This window comes from Phaseolus vulgaris, chromosome 3, assembly GCF_000499845.2.
Source record: "Phaseolus vulgaris cultivar G19833 chromosome 3, P. vulgaris v2.0, whole genome shotgun sequence".
NCBI lineage: Eukaryota > Viridiplantae > Streptophyta > Magnoliopsida > Fabales > Fabaceae > Phaseolus > Phaseolus vulgaris.
Genome location: NC_023757.2, coordinates 51845016 through 51862533, shown reverse-complemented (window position 1 = coordinate 51862533; position 17518 = coordinate 51845016). Strand labels below are relative to the sequence as shown.

Below are 17518 nucleotides of genomic sequence, written 5' to 3'. Positions count from 1 at the left end.
GTCAAAATTAGTGATTCAAAGAATGAGAAAGATATGACAGAGCTACGGACAACTGGCTCCAAAAGGGGAGGGAGGTTGAATGGAGCCCTAAGACTTTATTCGCATGGGAAAAATATTAGACCTTTTAAAGATTGTCTAATCAAGCAAGCAAGATCGTTTAGCAAGAACAAAGAAAGAATAGTACGAAAATTTTATATTGGTTCACCCAAAGTTTGAACTACATCTGATCCCCTTAAGAAAATTGCTCAAAGAGATTCCACTAATCAAGACACCTTGATTACACTGTTCTTCAGGTTACAACGAGTACAACAACTTCTTTTGGTTATACTTCTCAGAAATAATGAAAAAACTCTCAAAGAGAGCACAAGTAAAACTCACAAAGGTGAGATAAAAAGCTCGAGTGGTTGAGAAAGAAGCCCGAGACTCTCATAAGAAATTACTGGAAAACTTTGTAAACACTGCTACAAATGAAATTTCTTTAAGTTTTGAAAGTGGTTATAACCGTGTCCTTAACGAACTTCAAACATTGTATCTAGATGTTGATTTGTCTCTTACTAATCCATTTAAAAAATTAATATTTATGGATGATGAAATGGTATATGATTCAAATCTTATTTGTTAACTTTTATTGAAGAACTTAAAAAAAAACTTTTCCCTAAGTTAAAAATTATTTTGTTCTTAAATTAAAAATCAAATTTTTAAAAATTTAATATAAACACTTTTTACAAATTAGTTTTATAAACAATCTAATTAAAATCTAGTTTATACGGTAACATTTACAAAAGATATATGATTAAAAAAATAGAATAATTTAATTTAAAAATCAATTTAAATTATTTTTTCATTGTGTATTATTTGGTGTTTCCTGTATAGGAATTCATATCACATGCTTGTGTTATCTCATGTCTTGTAATTAACACGAAACTAATAATTATAGGATAGGTGTGAATTATGCTCAAATCACACAAACTATTTAGAAAAAAAATACTTATATTTTAAAAATAATTTATTTTTTAAATTTAAAAATAAAAAATCATTTATGCGAAATTACTCAGTTATTTATGTATTTAATTTTTCTCAAAAAATATAAAAAATTCATACACTTTTAAAATATGATTAAAATTAAATATTTTTAAAAATATTTAATTTTATTATTTTAAATATGAATATACCAATTTACACGTCAAAATTAATATTAATAAAAAACAATAATATGTTTCATACAAAATTTATATATAAGAAAATAAAAATAAGAAGTCATTAATTGATAAGATGTTTTATTTATTTCTTTATAGCAAGTAGTTGCAAACATTTAATTATATAATTTTTTTAAGAGAATTTCATAATTAATGCAATCCAATCTATAATGACAACAGGTACGTTATAGTAATTAAAAATGTCTTTATTAACTTTACATTTAAATTCTGACTGAAAAAGTTATTCCCTGTTTGGTGGTGTCAAAGTAAGTAGAATGGAAGTGATTTTAGATTTCAATTACAAAATAAAAATTGAGTTGATCTCAAATAATATTAACGTATTCATAAATACTCATGTTTGACAATTATTTTAACATCATGTTAGGAACAAAATTTAATAAAACTACATTTAATTTTAAAAAGTTAACTTGTTTTCTTCAACTTAATTTCTTAACCAAAGTTCAAATATATATGTAGTTATTAAGTCCATTGAAGTATGAAGAGAATTATATTCTAACTAAAGTTAAAAAAAAAAAGAAATATATTCACATTCTAACATCGCCAAAAAAAAATATATTAATAAGAACAAGAAAATTATATTAATTTTTTTTAGCGTTATTACAATAAACATAATTAATTACTAGTGACTAAAATTAAGACCATTTTAAAAATTAAAAAAATTATTGATTTTTAAATTATTTTTTATTATTGATAAATAATTTATAAATTGGTATTTAACTACCAAGATTTTTGTTACCAAATTTAAAATTTAAATAATTGATAGTTAAAACCTCGGTATCTAATTAAATACAAATTCAGAAATTATTTATCAATAATAAAAATTAATTTATAAATTAATAATTTTTTTAGTCTTTAAAATAATCTCTAATTTAATCACTATAAAAACTAATTATTTTTATCTCTAAAATTTATTTTTTATTTAATGATTTTATTATAATATGATATAATAATATTATAAGCTATAATATAAAAAGTACTATATAAAAGGAGATGTTTTATTTAATAAAGTACTTAAAAATGTTCATAATTAAATTTAATCAAATCATATCAAAGTAAATATTTAAAACAAAGTCCAACAAGAGTTTTGAAGGAAATTCTAGGTCTTTTTAACACTATCATCAAAACCTGCAATATTTTCTACTCATGTATGAAGTATATTTTCTACAACAGAAAATCAAAGCAATTACACAAAAATGTGACCTAATTAAAATTAAAATACGCAAATAGATGGATTAAATAATTCTACAACTGAACAATAATCATATCTCATTCATATAGAACCATAAATAAAAAATTATTTATGCATACATTTAAAAGATTCAATATGACTCACATTTTATAAAATAGTCATATTAAATATCTCCTACAAAATATTAACACTTAATTCATTTCAAGACTTGGATCAAAACAAATCTAATAAGAGAAATGTTCATTATAATTCAAGTACATCTACAAAACATTATGATGAATATTTCTCAATTTTTCATTATTAATTAAACTATTAATGAAGCAAGATGTGAAAACAAGTCAGATTCACAAGAAGAAATGATTGAATTGTATATTTAAATTTTATGAATTTTTTTTAGTGTATCATTTGATGTTGTAGAGTCTGTCAAAATATATAAAAAAATGAATATAATAAAATACAACATTAAATAAGATTTTAATAAAATAAATTAATAAATAAGTAACTATTATTTTTTAATTATCAAAATATCATTAATTTGCCTATTATGACTAATAGCATATAATGCAAAAATAATTTTGCTTAAATTTATAATAAATTTTCATTCTTTATTTTTTTATTTGGTGTGAAACGATTTTTTTTTATTTATATATGTGTCCTACATAATAGTTAAAAAAAAATAGAAGTGGAGTGTAAAATAAATAGTTTGAAAATTATTAGTTTTAGAGTAATATTTTTAACATTATATAACTTGTATTTAAATATTAATTATTATCAACAAAATATATTTACAATTTCATAATTAAATTATGATATATATATATATATATAAAACTTACATGAATTATAAATTTAATTAATAAGAAAAATTAATCCTTCTTAAATAACATCAACCACTATTATCATTTATATTTCAACTTATTAACATATACTACAATAAAATTATTAAATAATAATCATTTTTAAAGATAAAAAATAATTAATTATTATATTAACAAAATTTTAAAATTTTATTAATAATAAAAGATACTAATAACTTTTTAGACTCTAAAATAATATAACTGATTTTTATTTTAATGACTTTCTTGTAGGTACTTTTATTCATTTTTTTATTTATAAAAAAAATCACAAAAGTTTGAAGTGTTTCTAATAAAATGTTTTCAAATTATTTATTTTAGTTGAAACAAACAACATAATATTTAATAATTAATAATATATTAAATATAAATAAAATGGAAAAAGAAGGGAATGGAATGAGAGATTGAAATGGAATACATTAGGTTGTTTATTGACAACCTGACGTCAATCAATGGATGACAACTAACTCATACTTCATAACCAAAATAAAATTACTATTTTAACACAAGCATATTATTATGTGATAATATATATATATATATATATATATATATATATATATAACTTATTGAGTTTTATTTTTCATCGTCATTTTATGTATATATTTTATATTCGTATTTATACTTAATTATATTTTAAATTATAATATCTTTAATACATAACGTCGTGTCTATGTGTGGTAAAAGAAAATAGACAAAATACATGCATACTTTCAACCTATGAAGCTTGAACACTCCTCTTAAATGACATGTCGGTATCTGATACTTGTATGACACATGTAGGACACGTATTCATGAAGTGTCCAATTCAACAAGTATTTATTATATTTCTGACAATTGTAGTACGATTCTAACATAATTTTAAAAAGGAAAAATACATTAATTTTTTCAAAATTCAAACTTTATTGTATAAATTGTTACTATGATTATAAAAATAAGAAATAAATCCTTGTGAACCAGTCATGAAAAACATCTTTCTGCCTAAAAAATAATATGGAACATACTTGTGCACATAAATCTTTATTGTCAATTTATATAATTTATAATTATATAATATATAAATTCGTGTCCCCGTGTCCTACATTTTAGAAATTTTGTGTATCTCCGTATCCGTGCTACATAGCTTTCAACTATTTCACATTTTTTTTTTGCCTTCAATTTTCTTTTAATATATTAACAAAAAAGAGAAACAATTTGAATAATTAAGGATAGTTAAATCCGTTAATCTAAATTGATAATGTAAAATAAATGGAAGGTTGAGATTGAAAGTAATTTATTTCCATTAGTCTTGGATTAAGTGAATCCTCTCTTTATATATATAATTAAAATTATGTCGGTGACATTCATTATATTTCTGCCATTAATTTTTGACATATAACATTTATATGATTATGATTGAAGTTGCTGCATTTTTCCTTTGAAATGACTTTCTTGGTTCTTTTCAAGTTTTAGTGAAATAACAAGCAACCTTTATAGGATGGAGAACCAAGAAAATGACCCCAAAAGGAATATCAAATGATGTTCCACCTTTATATCATAAGGGTTGTCAGTGGAAAGTGCTGATGTTCTCTTCTTTGTCATATCATCTTCCTTCTGCACAACAAGGCCAAGACTTTCCTAACTTGAGAATATTAACTCACATCACCATCTTCTTAGTTCACTAATAATTGGCCATGGAAGAGTTGGAGATTGGGAAATGCCATGGTAGGAGAAAGGGGAACAGAGAAAAAGGTGAAAGAAAACATAGACCCATTTGAACCACCTGTGATGTTCACCCTTAGTGAATGAGTTTTAGATAGATTTGGCACTAACTCCAGATTTTTGAACACCCTGGTGCAATATTTTATTGATAAATTAAATTCAATCTTATAGCTACTTTCCCCCTTCCCTCGCAGTCATAAATGAGAAAATAAAGCATATAAACATGGTATTATCAGAATGAAGTAGCAAAATAATTTATAATAGGCTTTTCCTTTTTATTTAACAGAGAATTAAAGCTGGATTCCACGAATCAACATAACCCTGAACAAGTCCAGAAGCACAACTAAGACCAATAATTTTCTTCTCCAATAAATGAAATCCAAGAGGATAACAACTGTGCAGAAAACATTAATGGACACAATAGTTGTAATTTGAACGAGGGACAAATAATGAGGAAAGTCAAAATGTCTTAACCAAATGTCAGGGAGTAGGGCCTAAACTTCAGGGTGTGTAGAATAGACCAATAGTTCAGAAGAATCAAAATTCTCTCCATCAGTGGCCCTTTTAAACCATGTCCGCAGTCTGTACTCCAATCCGTATAAATACAACCCTCTCAAATTTGAATAAGATTTGAAAATATTAGCATTGAGGCCAAAAGCACAGGAAAACGGTTGAAGCTAATCATATCATCTGCAAGAAATAAAACCAAACAGCATCTCCCTTAATTTAATGAAAGTAAGTCGTTGCCAGCCCTTAAAAAATACAGCACGAGTGTTTCATTTTTTATTGCTCCATGTCTCCCACCTAACAAAGACAAAATTTAAATTCTCTCTTTTTCCACATGCCAGTGTACCATGAGAAAATGTCAGCAAAAAATATAATGAAAGAGTTCGTAATATGCATTGAGAGTGGCAAAGACTTTAATCATTTTTCCGTGCAGTTTACTTCTAAGCTTTTGTTACATTGAACTAGAAGAAGAAAAAACTTATAAGTTGATCCTAGTTTACAATATAATCACGGACAAACGAATTCTTTCTAATAAAATAAAATATGAACAGTTTAACATAATCAACATATTAACCACAAAAAAATGCATTCGTATGTTATGGTATAAAACAATGTCATCATCTTAAAAATTCACCTTTGCCTAATGATTACATTATGCTTTTGCTTCCCTACTCAATCTTCATGTTCATCTTCTGAATCTGCATAAAGAAAATGTGCAGCATTTTGCAGATAAACAGTTAAAGAATTTTCCTGTTAAGCAATACACAAATAATAAAAAATGACAGACTAAAGTCATTACCAAAAAGTAAATCAATTTTTGATTGATTGAACAAAAAGACATTCATTTCTGATTCAATGGTAAGTACATCAAAGTGATTAGGTCACAAAGATGTGAAGTCGTTCTTTTTGTTAACTTTAGTTTTGGTAAGCCTCTTTTTTTAGAAGAAAAAGACTATAAACTAAGCAAAAGTTAACTCACTAACATTTCTAATCCAGATTTCAAATTCAGTTCATGATAAATCAAATCTAGAACTTACGTCTACAATCATAATATATTCTTGTAGTTATTTTTCTCTTCTAGTTAAATGCATATACCAGGCATGAGGAACAAATTTTTTCACAAGTTTGCTCAGTTAATGAAAAGTTGACATTTTGCACACAACACATCTTCAACTTACCAGATCGAACATCTTCACTAACTTTCCCTCTTGCTTGGATTTGTTTAACAAGCATCCGAAATATCAGCACCCACCAATATATATGCATGACAAGCAAGCAGTACAGAAGACTATTGAACAGATAATAATATACTGGACCATCCACTCGGTGCTTTTCCTTATCCAAGGTGAGCAGAACTTCATAACTGACAAAAAGAGAAAAAAACAATTGAACAGAGGATCGCAATGACATGAATCAAAGACATCTGTGTATTACTCCTCAAACTGAATTGTTAAATTTTTTATGAAGACAAACAAATTTCTTTTATAGTGCTTACAATAGAGATTTACTTAAAAACTTGCCCCAATGGACAAATTTTATTAACAAGACAGCTAAAAACTTATTAATGAAAAAGCCAAACGTTTTTTGATGAACTCTATGTAAAACCCATTACAACTGAAAACTAATGACCCGACTAACAAACAAGAAAAAATGAAATGGATGTTATAAAACAGAAGAGCATGAAATACATTTTCAGAATAAGGATCGTTAAAAATCTATATAGCCCTAACACTATCTTTTGGCCAATAAAAATACCTACATTATATAGAAACTTTAGTCATTTATATTAAAATTTGAAAATGTTAAAGGCACTCTTGAGTAGGGAGTTAAAACAACAGTGTAGAGATAAATCTAATGCAGCAAGATCATACATTTTTGTTTATCTAATTTACTATTATAGCACTGACATTACCCAATAAGATTTCGCCGCACTCTAAAACAGTCCAAATGACAATGTAAAAAATACTTTTAAAAAATGTTATAGAACTGGACCAGGGTAAGATTAAAAAGAAAGAGAGAATGTAACAAAGGACGAATGTGTTTTCACATGTAATGAGAGAATTGCAAGAAAATACACCGAGGTAATTCAAGGAACCTGACTGATCCTCCCCCCCCCCCACTCATTGTCTAAAACCTTTCCTGATTCACTCTTCACAACTTTGGCCCTTACAAAGTCTATATATCCTGACTACGGCATGCTCAAATCAGAAACTAACTCCCACTTGCTAACCCTCCTCTAATTAGTTACCTTCTCTTTTTATATCTTCTTTGAAAATTATGAGTAATAGAGAGACATATTCTATCGATAACCCCAGTGGCAATTTGTCCTTCTGGAGGAACTGAGAAAACACCCCGTCAACCTCCCAACTGTTTCATGTTCTGGTAAATTCTTCCACTAATTGAGTAATTTCTTTTGTCTAGTGGCATTTAATTTGGAAAATCTGCAGATCATGATCTTCAGTCAACATAAATGGTAAAAGGTTGAGGCCCTTGTGTAGGGCCAAGAACTTTCTTCAATATAGAGAGACGTATTTTCACATTTTATATGTTGATGATATATTTGTTTTTTATAAGGCGGATAATAAGTCTCTAAAAAATTTGATTATTTTTCTTCAAAAATATGGTGATTTTTCTGGTCAGTATGTTAACAATTCTAAAAGTAGCTTTTCACCATGGATAATTTTGCAAGATTCATTACAAAAATTCAACACCATCTTTCTTGCAGTCATGGCCTTTTACCTTTTAACTATTTAGGGGTGCCTATCTTTGTTGGTGCTCTCAAGCTCAGGTTTTTTCAACCTTTGGCTGATAAAGTCAAATTGAAGCTTGTGTCTTGGAAAGGGAAATTTCTTAGCATGGGTTGGATCCAGTTGGTTAATACTAGTTTCCTTGCTTATAGTTTTAATGTGTATAAATGGCCTACTTCTATTCTTAAGCAAGTTGAGCAGTGGAGCAGAAACTTCATTTGGATTGGTGAAATTATGAAGAAAGGCATAGTTACGATTAATTGGGCTAAGATTTGTTCTCCTCTTGAGAATGGAGGATTGAAGATTAATAACCTCCAGTACGAAAATAATGCTTACCTTCTCAAGCTTTCTTGAAACTTTGCTTATAGTAATAAGCCTTGGTCTCTTCTCCTGAAAGTCAGAGTTCTTAAATCTAAGTACCAACTTAGACTGGCTTATAGATCCTCTTCTATTTGGCCTGGGATTAAATAGTTTTATGACACTATTCTTGAATATACCTCTTGGACTGTTGGTACAAGTACTATTATTAATTTTTGGAATGATAAATGGTATTCTTCTACTTGTTTATCAAACATTGCCGGGATACCTGATGGTTCTAGAACCCTGGTGACTACAGTTTCCCAATTCTGGAATGGTCGTGATTGGATTATTCTCTTGACTTTACAACATGTGAATCATTTTTTTAACATATCATGATTAGGCAGGAACAGGATACTCCTAATTGGATTCTGAAAGACTCTGGTCATTTCACTCTCAAATCTACTAGGAAATTTTTCTTGGATCCAAGAGTTCTATGTGGTTGAGGTAATATCATTTGGTCTCAATATATACCTCCTTCCAAAAATCTGGTAATTTGGAAAGTTTTTCATGGGCGGCTTCCTACAGATCAACACATTCAGCACAGAGGTTTGCATATATGTTCTATGTGTACTCTTTGTGAAAAACAAGAAGAATCTATTCAACATTTATTTTTAGAATGTGCTAATGCTTTGCATATTTGGAGTTGGGTTTGACAATTTTTTCTTAATTCTCATTTCTCTAATGTAGATGATTCCATCTCTTATATTAAGAACGATGGTAGTCCTTTGGTTAATTTGATTAAACTTGTTGCGATTACCTTTTCTATTTGGATGATATGGTGTATGATAAATTATGCTAGATTTCAGGTTAAGATTGATTTGTCCATGACCATTTCCACCTTAAGGATTTCACTTGCCTAGTTGGTAATTCTTCTAAAAAGCTTTATGAGGAATGATATGTTCAACTTCAATGTGCTTAAGTTCTTTGATATTAATACTCGTAGTGGCAAAGTTCTTCATCTTCTTCCTATTAGATGAGAGTTTCCTTCACCAAGTTGGGTTAAAATTAATATGATGGTGCTATTAGGGTTTCTCCTGATTTTGCTACTTGTGATGGTATTTTTCGTGGGAGTATGAGAGAATTTATTAGTGGTTTCAATGCTTTCCTTGATATTCAAATTGTTTTGGTGGCTGAGTTTTATGAAGTTATACATGGTCTTGAAGAAGCTAAAAAGATAGGTCTTACTAGTTTATGACTTGTATGTGATTATGCCTTGGTTTGTGTTGCATTTACTAGATTCCTTGTAATAGATGGAACACTTGCTTTGATTATTGTGGGAAAATCACGTTTAGGATTTCTCACATTTTTCGTGAAGGAAATGTATGCGCTAACAAACTTGCTAACTTGGGATTTATTCATAGAGAACAATTTCATTGGTATAATAGGTTTCCATTTAGTCTTTTCTCAAAATTATTTATTAATAGGTATAGACTACCGAAATATCGCTTTTCTTAGGATTTTTATATATGGGTTTTGGTCTAGTCTCCCATATTTGCTTGTATTTCCTTTCTTTCTTTCTTTTTTCTTTTTTAATATACTTCTTTCATGTGGTGGCAGGTGATTGTTGATACTTGACGTGTCAACCTAGTTGAGATGTGAAGTTTCATGGTGATGCCTAACATGAGAGCTTTAAAAAAAATCAGGGTAAATTTTATTGTGGCTGGAAACTTTGTTTTGTAAGCAAATGCCCCCACCCTATTTAAAATCCGTAAAATCTCAAGCTCAACTTTTCATTGGGTCCTTTAGCCAACAATCTTATCTTATATAATTGAAACTTCAAAAATCCCATCACCTTACTCAAAAACCACATCTTATGTGACAGTTGGCATAGTGTCTCATCTCATCTGCTATTATGTTCTTATAAGACTCTCAAACTCTCAAATATTAGGGTAAAATAGAATGATTTTATTGCTAAGAGTACATCATATATATATATATATATATATATATATATATATATATATATATATATATATATACACACACACAAGATTGGAAAAGTAATTTTGGAAATATAATAACAGCACTTAATGTAATCAGATCCCTATGATTCAGGGATATAATCAAATCACTATTATTCAAGGATATTTACGTTATACACTTTAATTATAATCTACTAAATGTGGAATAAAAAATCTGATTGCTGACACAAACAGCTCCTGCAGTAGGATATCTTTGTTGAGTCAGCTTATCAACTTTCTCAATCTTGGAAAGGATTTTTGTTCCTTTCAACAATAGAGGGTACTGGCATACAAAACTCAGAAAAGAGACATTGTGGTGGAGGCATTATAATTGTTATTGAACCAAAACACAGTTGAAGTTAGATGCAGCAGCCATTGTCATGGTTTTATACAAGTCGAGTAGCTCAAATATATTGACTGAGCACTTTAGTTAGTTAGCCCATCCATTTGTGGATGGCAAGCAACTTAGCTGATGTTGGGTTTCTGTCCATTTGACTAGTTCCTTCCAAAATCTACTCATAAAAAGTTTAATGATTGACGGAAGGTGACTATGTGCTTGATTTATTTTGTTGGCAAACTTCACAAGATGCTACATAATTTCTTATATCTGACCTCGTGCCTTCCCTAAACATAGCCCCTGCTACTCTTTATATGTTCTAAAAATTCTGAAATGCAACCCCCTCCCCCTCCACTGCAGCTCATCTTCCCAATCAAGTCATTCCACTCCCGTGCTAATGAAAGGGAAGCAAAAGATGCAAAATAAGAAAGAGTATCTGCAACTGAATTATACTTACCCAAGTCAAAATCATAACCAATCAACTTAGTGGCCTTTATAATTTTAGCCTTGCTCATTACTCTATATTCAGTAAGAAACTTTTTCTGATCTATTCTGATATAAAAAGACCACCCAAAGGACAGTGTCTTTACTTCACAGCCAACACAACAACCATCACTTCCCCCTCATAAATTGATTTATGTTGCTTATTTTCAGATAGGAAGATTTGGTTCCAAAAAGCTGATAGTCTGATGTAACAAATTTGCACCCAATCTAGTCCCCAAAGAGTTAGTTTCCACAACAAATTGTTTGAACAAATCCAGGGCGGCCAATAGAGGAAAAGTAGTAACAGCCTTAAATTTCCCAAAGGTCACAATCCCAATAGAAATGTCTTCTTACAGTAAGAAGTTAAAGTTAGTACCCCCTTACCATACTCTTTGAGGAATTTCCTGTAATATCCTATAAGATCAAGAAATCCCCTTAACTCCTTAATATCCTTTGGAAAAGGTGACAATCATTAGGAACTGTTGTCGCACCTTATGTGTGATAATATGACTGAGGTACTCCAAGCTAGCTTAACCAGAGATGCATTTCTTTTAGTTAACCTTTAAATCAAGTTGCATTAGTATCGGAAAGAGCAACTTTAAGTGCTTCACATATGTAGGGATATCAAAGAATACAAGGTCAGATTTTCTCAAAAGAGACTACAACACTTCATTGATCAGGGATTGAAAAGTAAATGCATGGCAGGAAATGTATGGCGTCTATTATGGGTGCAGAATGAAGTTTTTTTATGTCTTGACCTTGCATTCATATTTGATGGTAACTTGATTTCAAGACCAATTTGGAGAAAATTGTAGCTCCTCCAATTGAACCCAACAACTCTTCAATCACTGAAATTGGAAGATTGTTCACTTGAGCAATCGTGTTTGAAGCTTGATAGTCAACACAGAACTCCACCCTTGTTCTTCACCAATGTAATAGACCTAGCAAAGGGACAATGGTGTATGCCATCAACATCTCACTAACCAGTTTTTCAATCATTGACTTTAGGTAATAGCGCTATTTATATAGCCTTATATTTGGATTTGAGCCTCTAGTATCAGGATTATTGCATGATCATGTTGCCTGTGTGGAGGTAGGCTTTGAGGGGCCCGAAAGATGCACTTATCTAAATCACCTAGTATTGGATGTTACGAACTGAATCTCTCTTGAAGGTTAATCAGCAATATGACTAAGATCCAAAATGACTCCTTTTCCTTGATCCTGTAAGGCTCCCCTCATGAGCTTTATGGATGTTTTGAGGTTTTGAATAATTCATGTTCTGTCATAAACACCTTGGTTAACCATCCATCTTCAACTTCAATGTCAAATCATTGAAATTAGCTCTGGTCTCTCACAATTCAGCCAACCGTTCTAACCCAGAGATAATATTTGCTCCCCCTAAACTAAATATGCAGTTTTACTGAATTACAATATCCTATATCTTTAGCTTGACCCATCAGCGCATTCACACGTACCTTATTTTAAATCCATCACCTATGCATAAGAATAAGAAAGGTTATCCATCCATATAAATTTAGCTGTAACACCAATAAAATTGAGATAAAGTTAAGTTGCCCACAATTAACTAATAGCACAACCTTGCATCCCTTTAAACTGCCTCATAACTTTAAAGACTTCCATGTAGTGAACCAAAGAATACTATGCAAAAGCTAAGTTTTCAATTGATCTTCAATGTCTATATCTTTCATCTCTTGGTTTTCGTCCCATTCTTCACTCTCCTTCAATATTAGAATTGAGGTTCTAACTTGCAGACCACAACACCTGTTGTGGCAGCAATATTTCTGTCGGAGAGCTACCCGCAACTGCAACAGCTTGCATTGCAATGTGAATTTAAATCACATTGTCACAGTGCATCCACAATAGAGCTGCAACAGGGCTACAACACAACTTCAACACCATTCTATACCTCTTTTTGTCAAACGAAAATTTCAAACCTCAATCTTCTATTCTAAGTGTTGATGATCAAATAGGTGTCATTGTGTGGAATGTTACAGGAGCAAGGGAGGCATCTAATGGTGGCAAACAATGAAAATCTTAAAATGAATAAAAATCTATACAATCTTATACATAAGAGAGATATTGATAATTAGAATGATTATAAATAAAAAATTTCATTTGGTGCAATCATATAATAATATCATGCTGCAACAGCCACAATCTGCATTGCAGCAGCCACAATGCCCACAACACAACTGCAATGACTGTAAATGTAATCTACAACCATGATTAAATCATTAGGTTGCTTGTTTTTACAAATATGTTTAGGTAGGTCCATATTTCTTGTAGCAATGAAAATTCTTCCCCTTGCTAACCTTGCATTTCAACACAAGTCAATCTCTGAAAATTGCTTTTGTTTCCTGTAGTGCTGCCCCCTTTGAAGACTAATAACTATGAGCTTTGGGAAGTGAAATTCCTGTTTTCAGTCCTTTAAATTGGGGATTCAATTCTCTGGATGTTCTTGTGCATGCCAAACTACAAGCAGAATTATTTGCCCTTCCCCCAAAACTGCTTCCAAGAATGTTACTACATCTGGCCATCCTATCTTACTCTCCTCGCTGGTGTGCTTTATCCATCGACTACAAAAGACTCTTCCTCTTACAAAACATCTTCTCCCTTTCCATTTGATATTCACATCAAATGCTACTCATCTAGCCCTTTCACCTCTCTCGCTAGCCTTTTGAATTGGGTGATTTAATTTTGTCATTGCCTGTTCATGTTTCAAGGTTAGAAGAGATTCAAAAGGATCACCCATCAAGACTGGTAGGAACTTCGCCATCAAGGCAGTCTTAAACTCTTCCCAAGATTGATTTGTTTTACTACTGTTGAAACCATAACGGCACATCTCCTTCAAGAGCAACCATCACTGCCTTCATGTTTTCTTCTTCACTTATTCCCCTTAATAAAAAATACTTTTTCTATCCATCCCAAAGCATCCCTTCGAAGATGAAAATGTCAAGCTTCCTAGATTTGTCCCCTTTCCCAAATTTGGTTTGCTCATTCCATTTGGACTCCACTCCATCTCAGCCCTAAAGTCTCATGTACTTAAACCTCTCCTCAGACATTGCAGACACCAACCTCTCTGGTGTCTAATGCAGATAATTCGTGCATGAATCTTGCTTCAGATATTGCATCCAGTCACTCTAGGAACTGACTCCAGCTCATTGCCACTTTCTCCAAAGCCTCCACTCAGGCCTCCTTCCATCTCCTCCACATTAAACATGCTACTACTCCCCACAGGCAACTCCTGGATTCAAAGGACTGATACCAAATAGAAATCACAGAAAAAAACACCCATGTAATTCTAGGAACCTGGCACTTCTACTCAACGTCTAAAACTTTTCTTGGCCATCTCTTTACACCTTTGGCCTTTATATATCCTGACTACAACCTAACCAAGTCAGCAACTAACTCCTGCCAACCTAACACTCTTCTAGTTAGAGTTACCTAACTGGTTTTTTTTACTTTGTCTCTTATAAACCTGAGCAGAAGAACATGTTCAGTAAAAGATTAAGGTCAGAACCTCTAGACAATCTAACCATTAACTAAGATAATGGCTTCAAAATCTCCCTAAAATAGTACTTAAATTGTTTTCTTTTCATTCCTGGTTGAGACTGCAATTGAATACAGGTTTAGCCTAAGTAATTTTGTATTACAATATAAGATGCATGCTTTGACACAGAGGGTTACTGCAACTGCTCCACAAATGTATCAGGCACTGAACAATTGTCGTTCCCCGATACATAATCCAAACCACTCAAGCACATAAGCACTAAATCTGTAATAAAGGAACTACTCTGGAGGAAAAGTTAACAGTTAATTTGTAATCCAGAAAAATCAAAGTGACAAACGAAGGGATGAAAATTAAAAAATACAAAACGATGTACTTTTGTTTTGTTAAGAATGCATACAAAAGTGTATATTTTGATATAAGATGAAAACTTTTTGAATTTGAAGAGCAACAGGGGGCCATCATCCTTTAGAGTGTATTTCATTAATTCTTTTTACTTCTAATAAATATATGTAGGGACATCATTTTGTTATTCACCTAGATTTTAGGAACACACAAAAATAGGCAGGTGAGGACCACAATATATAACAGAGAGAAGGGAAAGAATGTAAATTGGAAACCAAAATAATACAAACCTTGTACTCCAAAGGATCCAGAATGGGTAGTAAATGAGGCGCAATATGATCCAGGACAAAACAAATAGAATAAAAGCAAAGCTAGCCACTGTTTCAGCACCACTGTATTTGGACATTTTCCCTATCTCCAGGAACACATCGCTGGCATCATGAAGTGCTAACACAACTGATCCAACACGAGCAAACCTGAATATTTTAATTAAACATGGAACAGAATCACAGTCAAATTTCCAAGGGAAATACACTAAAATAAAATAGAACAAGTGTAAATTAGTTCCAAAATTCTCTCTCTGTGACTCTCGTGTGTGTGTGTGCGTCAATAAAAAGGTAGTCTAAAATTTTGAAATATTATTTAACCGTTTGTTTTCCCTTAAGACGCACTAAGTTGATAAAAATGATCAGTCACAGTAAACGCATGAAACAGATGAAAAAACTACATCTTCTGGTAAGGAGCTTGAATTGAAGTCAATACAGAGAACTCAAATAAACAAAATAAATAAAGGCTATTAAATTGGAGGTAAAAAAAAAAACTTGAATAAAAAGATACCTAAAAATGTAAGACAGCACAATGAGAATTACAGTAGCAACATGGTGACTCATGGACACCCCAAAGTCAGAGCGCCTGGTCTCCCAAAATATTAAAGCAAAAATGGAGTATGAGTAAAACCCAGCTGCATACATATACACCGCCTTCAATTTCAACCTGAAATGGTAAAAATTACAAACAAAATAAATGAAAGAAAAAAAAAAAGCATTCAACATCAGAGCAAGTGGAAATGATATGAAGAAATAAACAAAAAATCAATCATACTTGGTCTTTTGATCTGGCCAGACCTGAGACCCAGGCCCCACCCAAAAGTTTCTCGTATTGGTAAACCAGGGTTCATCATACGTAACATAGAGAGCAAGAATCTCAGCGGAAAGATAATAAACACATTTCCAAGCTGATTCCTTGAATTTCCTAATTTTTTTTCTCCTCTCATCGGAGCGCAAGTCGATATCCGCATTCCCCTTTCCGAAAATCAATCGCGTGGCTAGTTTCTGCGCGAGCAGAACATGTAGGAGGTGAAAGGTGAAGGTTGATTACATTGGAAAGAGTTGAATAATTGGAAGTGAATGGGGAGAGGAAAAGGAACGAACCTGGAAGAAGAATCGGTCGAGGAAGAAGCGTATGGAAGGGAAGAAGAGAGCGAAAAGTGGAAGAAAGTAGAAATCGCGATATGCAGGGTAAGATTCATGGTGCCAGTCCAAGGTTTGGAAGAAAGAACTCATCGTCTTCTTCGCTGACCCTCAATGCTTCTTCGTTGATCCAATCGGAAACTAAACACTTCCTAATTTTTTGTTTATTGTCGTATCATCAAATAATTCAACACCATCATATAATAATATATAATACTATTTCTACTTTCCAAAATAAGTCATTTTTCTATTTACTTTTATCAAAATAAATCTCTTTTTTTTTTTAAGTTCAAATTTTGTTTTCGTTTTTTATTAGTATATATTATTGTTTTGGTTCAGACCAGTTCGAACTTAAAATTAATTTGGAGTAATTTAGATTCAATAAATAAATAAATTAATGTCTATAGTCTAATTTTAGGATTTAGAATTTAGAATAGAGATTAATAAAAAAATAACATGGTTAAAATAAATTACTTACTATACTTAATAAGAAAACAATAATATCAAAATATAACTTTTATTATAAATATAATAATAAATGCCATATTCTCTCCCACTTTGTTGAAAGGGACATAACCAAACCCACACACTTTACACTTCTTTTTGGGGTTTCTTAATTTTAGTTATTTCCTTCAATGGCAAAATTTTAGAGAAGGGTCATTTTTTTTATCCACGAAAGTTTGTTATCAAATAGCATTTACAAAACTTTTTTTATAAATATTAAAATACTTTAGTGGTGGAACAATGTATTAAAACTCATTTCTTGCAATAAAAAAAAATACTTTAAAATTGTTTTTTTTCATAACCATGGTTGACTAA

The 17518-nt window shown here is 30.8% G+C and overlaps 1 protein-coding gene across 2 annotated transcripts; it reads right to left on the bottom strand.

The window, feature by feature from the left end:
* Positions 1-5212: 5212 nt before the first annotated feature.
* On the bottom strand, positions 5213-16895 carry LOC137808628 (ASC1-like protein). Of its 2 annotated transcripts, none has more exons than XM_068609843.1 (7): positions 16661-16895; positions 16332-16561; positions 16068-16223; positions 15521-15706; positions 6647-6831; positions 6103-6166; positions 5213-5765 (listed from the first exon to the last, which is right to left on the bottom strand). In XM_068609843.1, the coding sequence occupies exons 1-6, from the start codon at positions 16790-16792 to the stop codon at positions 6141-6143; spliced, it is 915 nt and encodes a 304-aa protein (XP_068465944.1). In that variant the 5' UTR covers positions 16793-16895; the 3' UTR covers positions 5213-5765; positions 6103-6140. The 2 variants fall into 2 exon arrangements, with proteins under 2 accessions (XP_068465944.1, XP_068465943.1); XM_068609842.1 differs by having other exon boundaries at positions 5213-5651.
* Between the last annotated feature and the right edge of the window lie 623 nt (positions 16896-17518).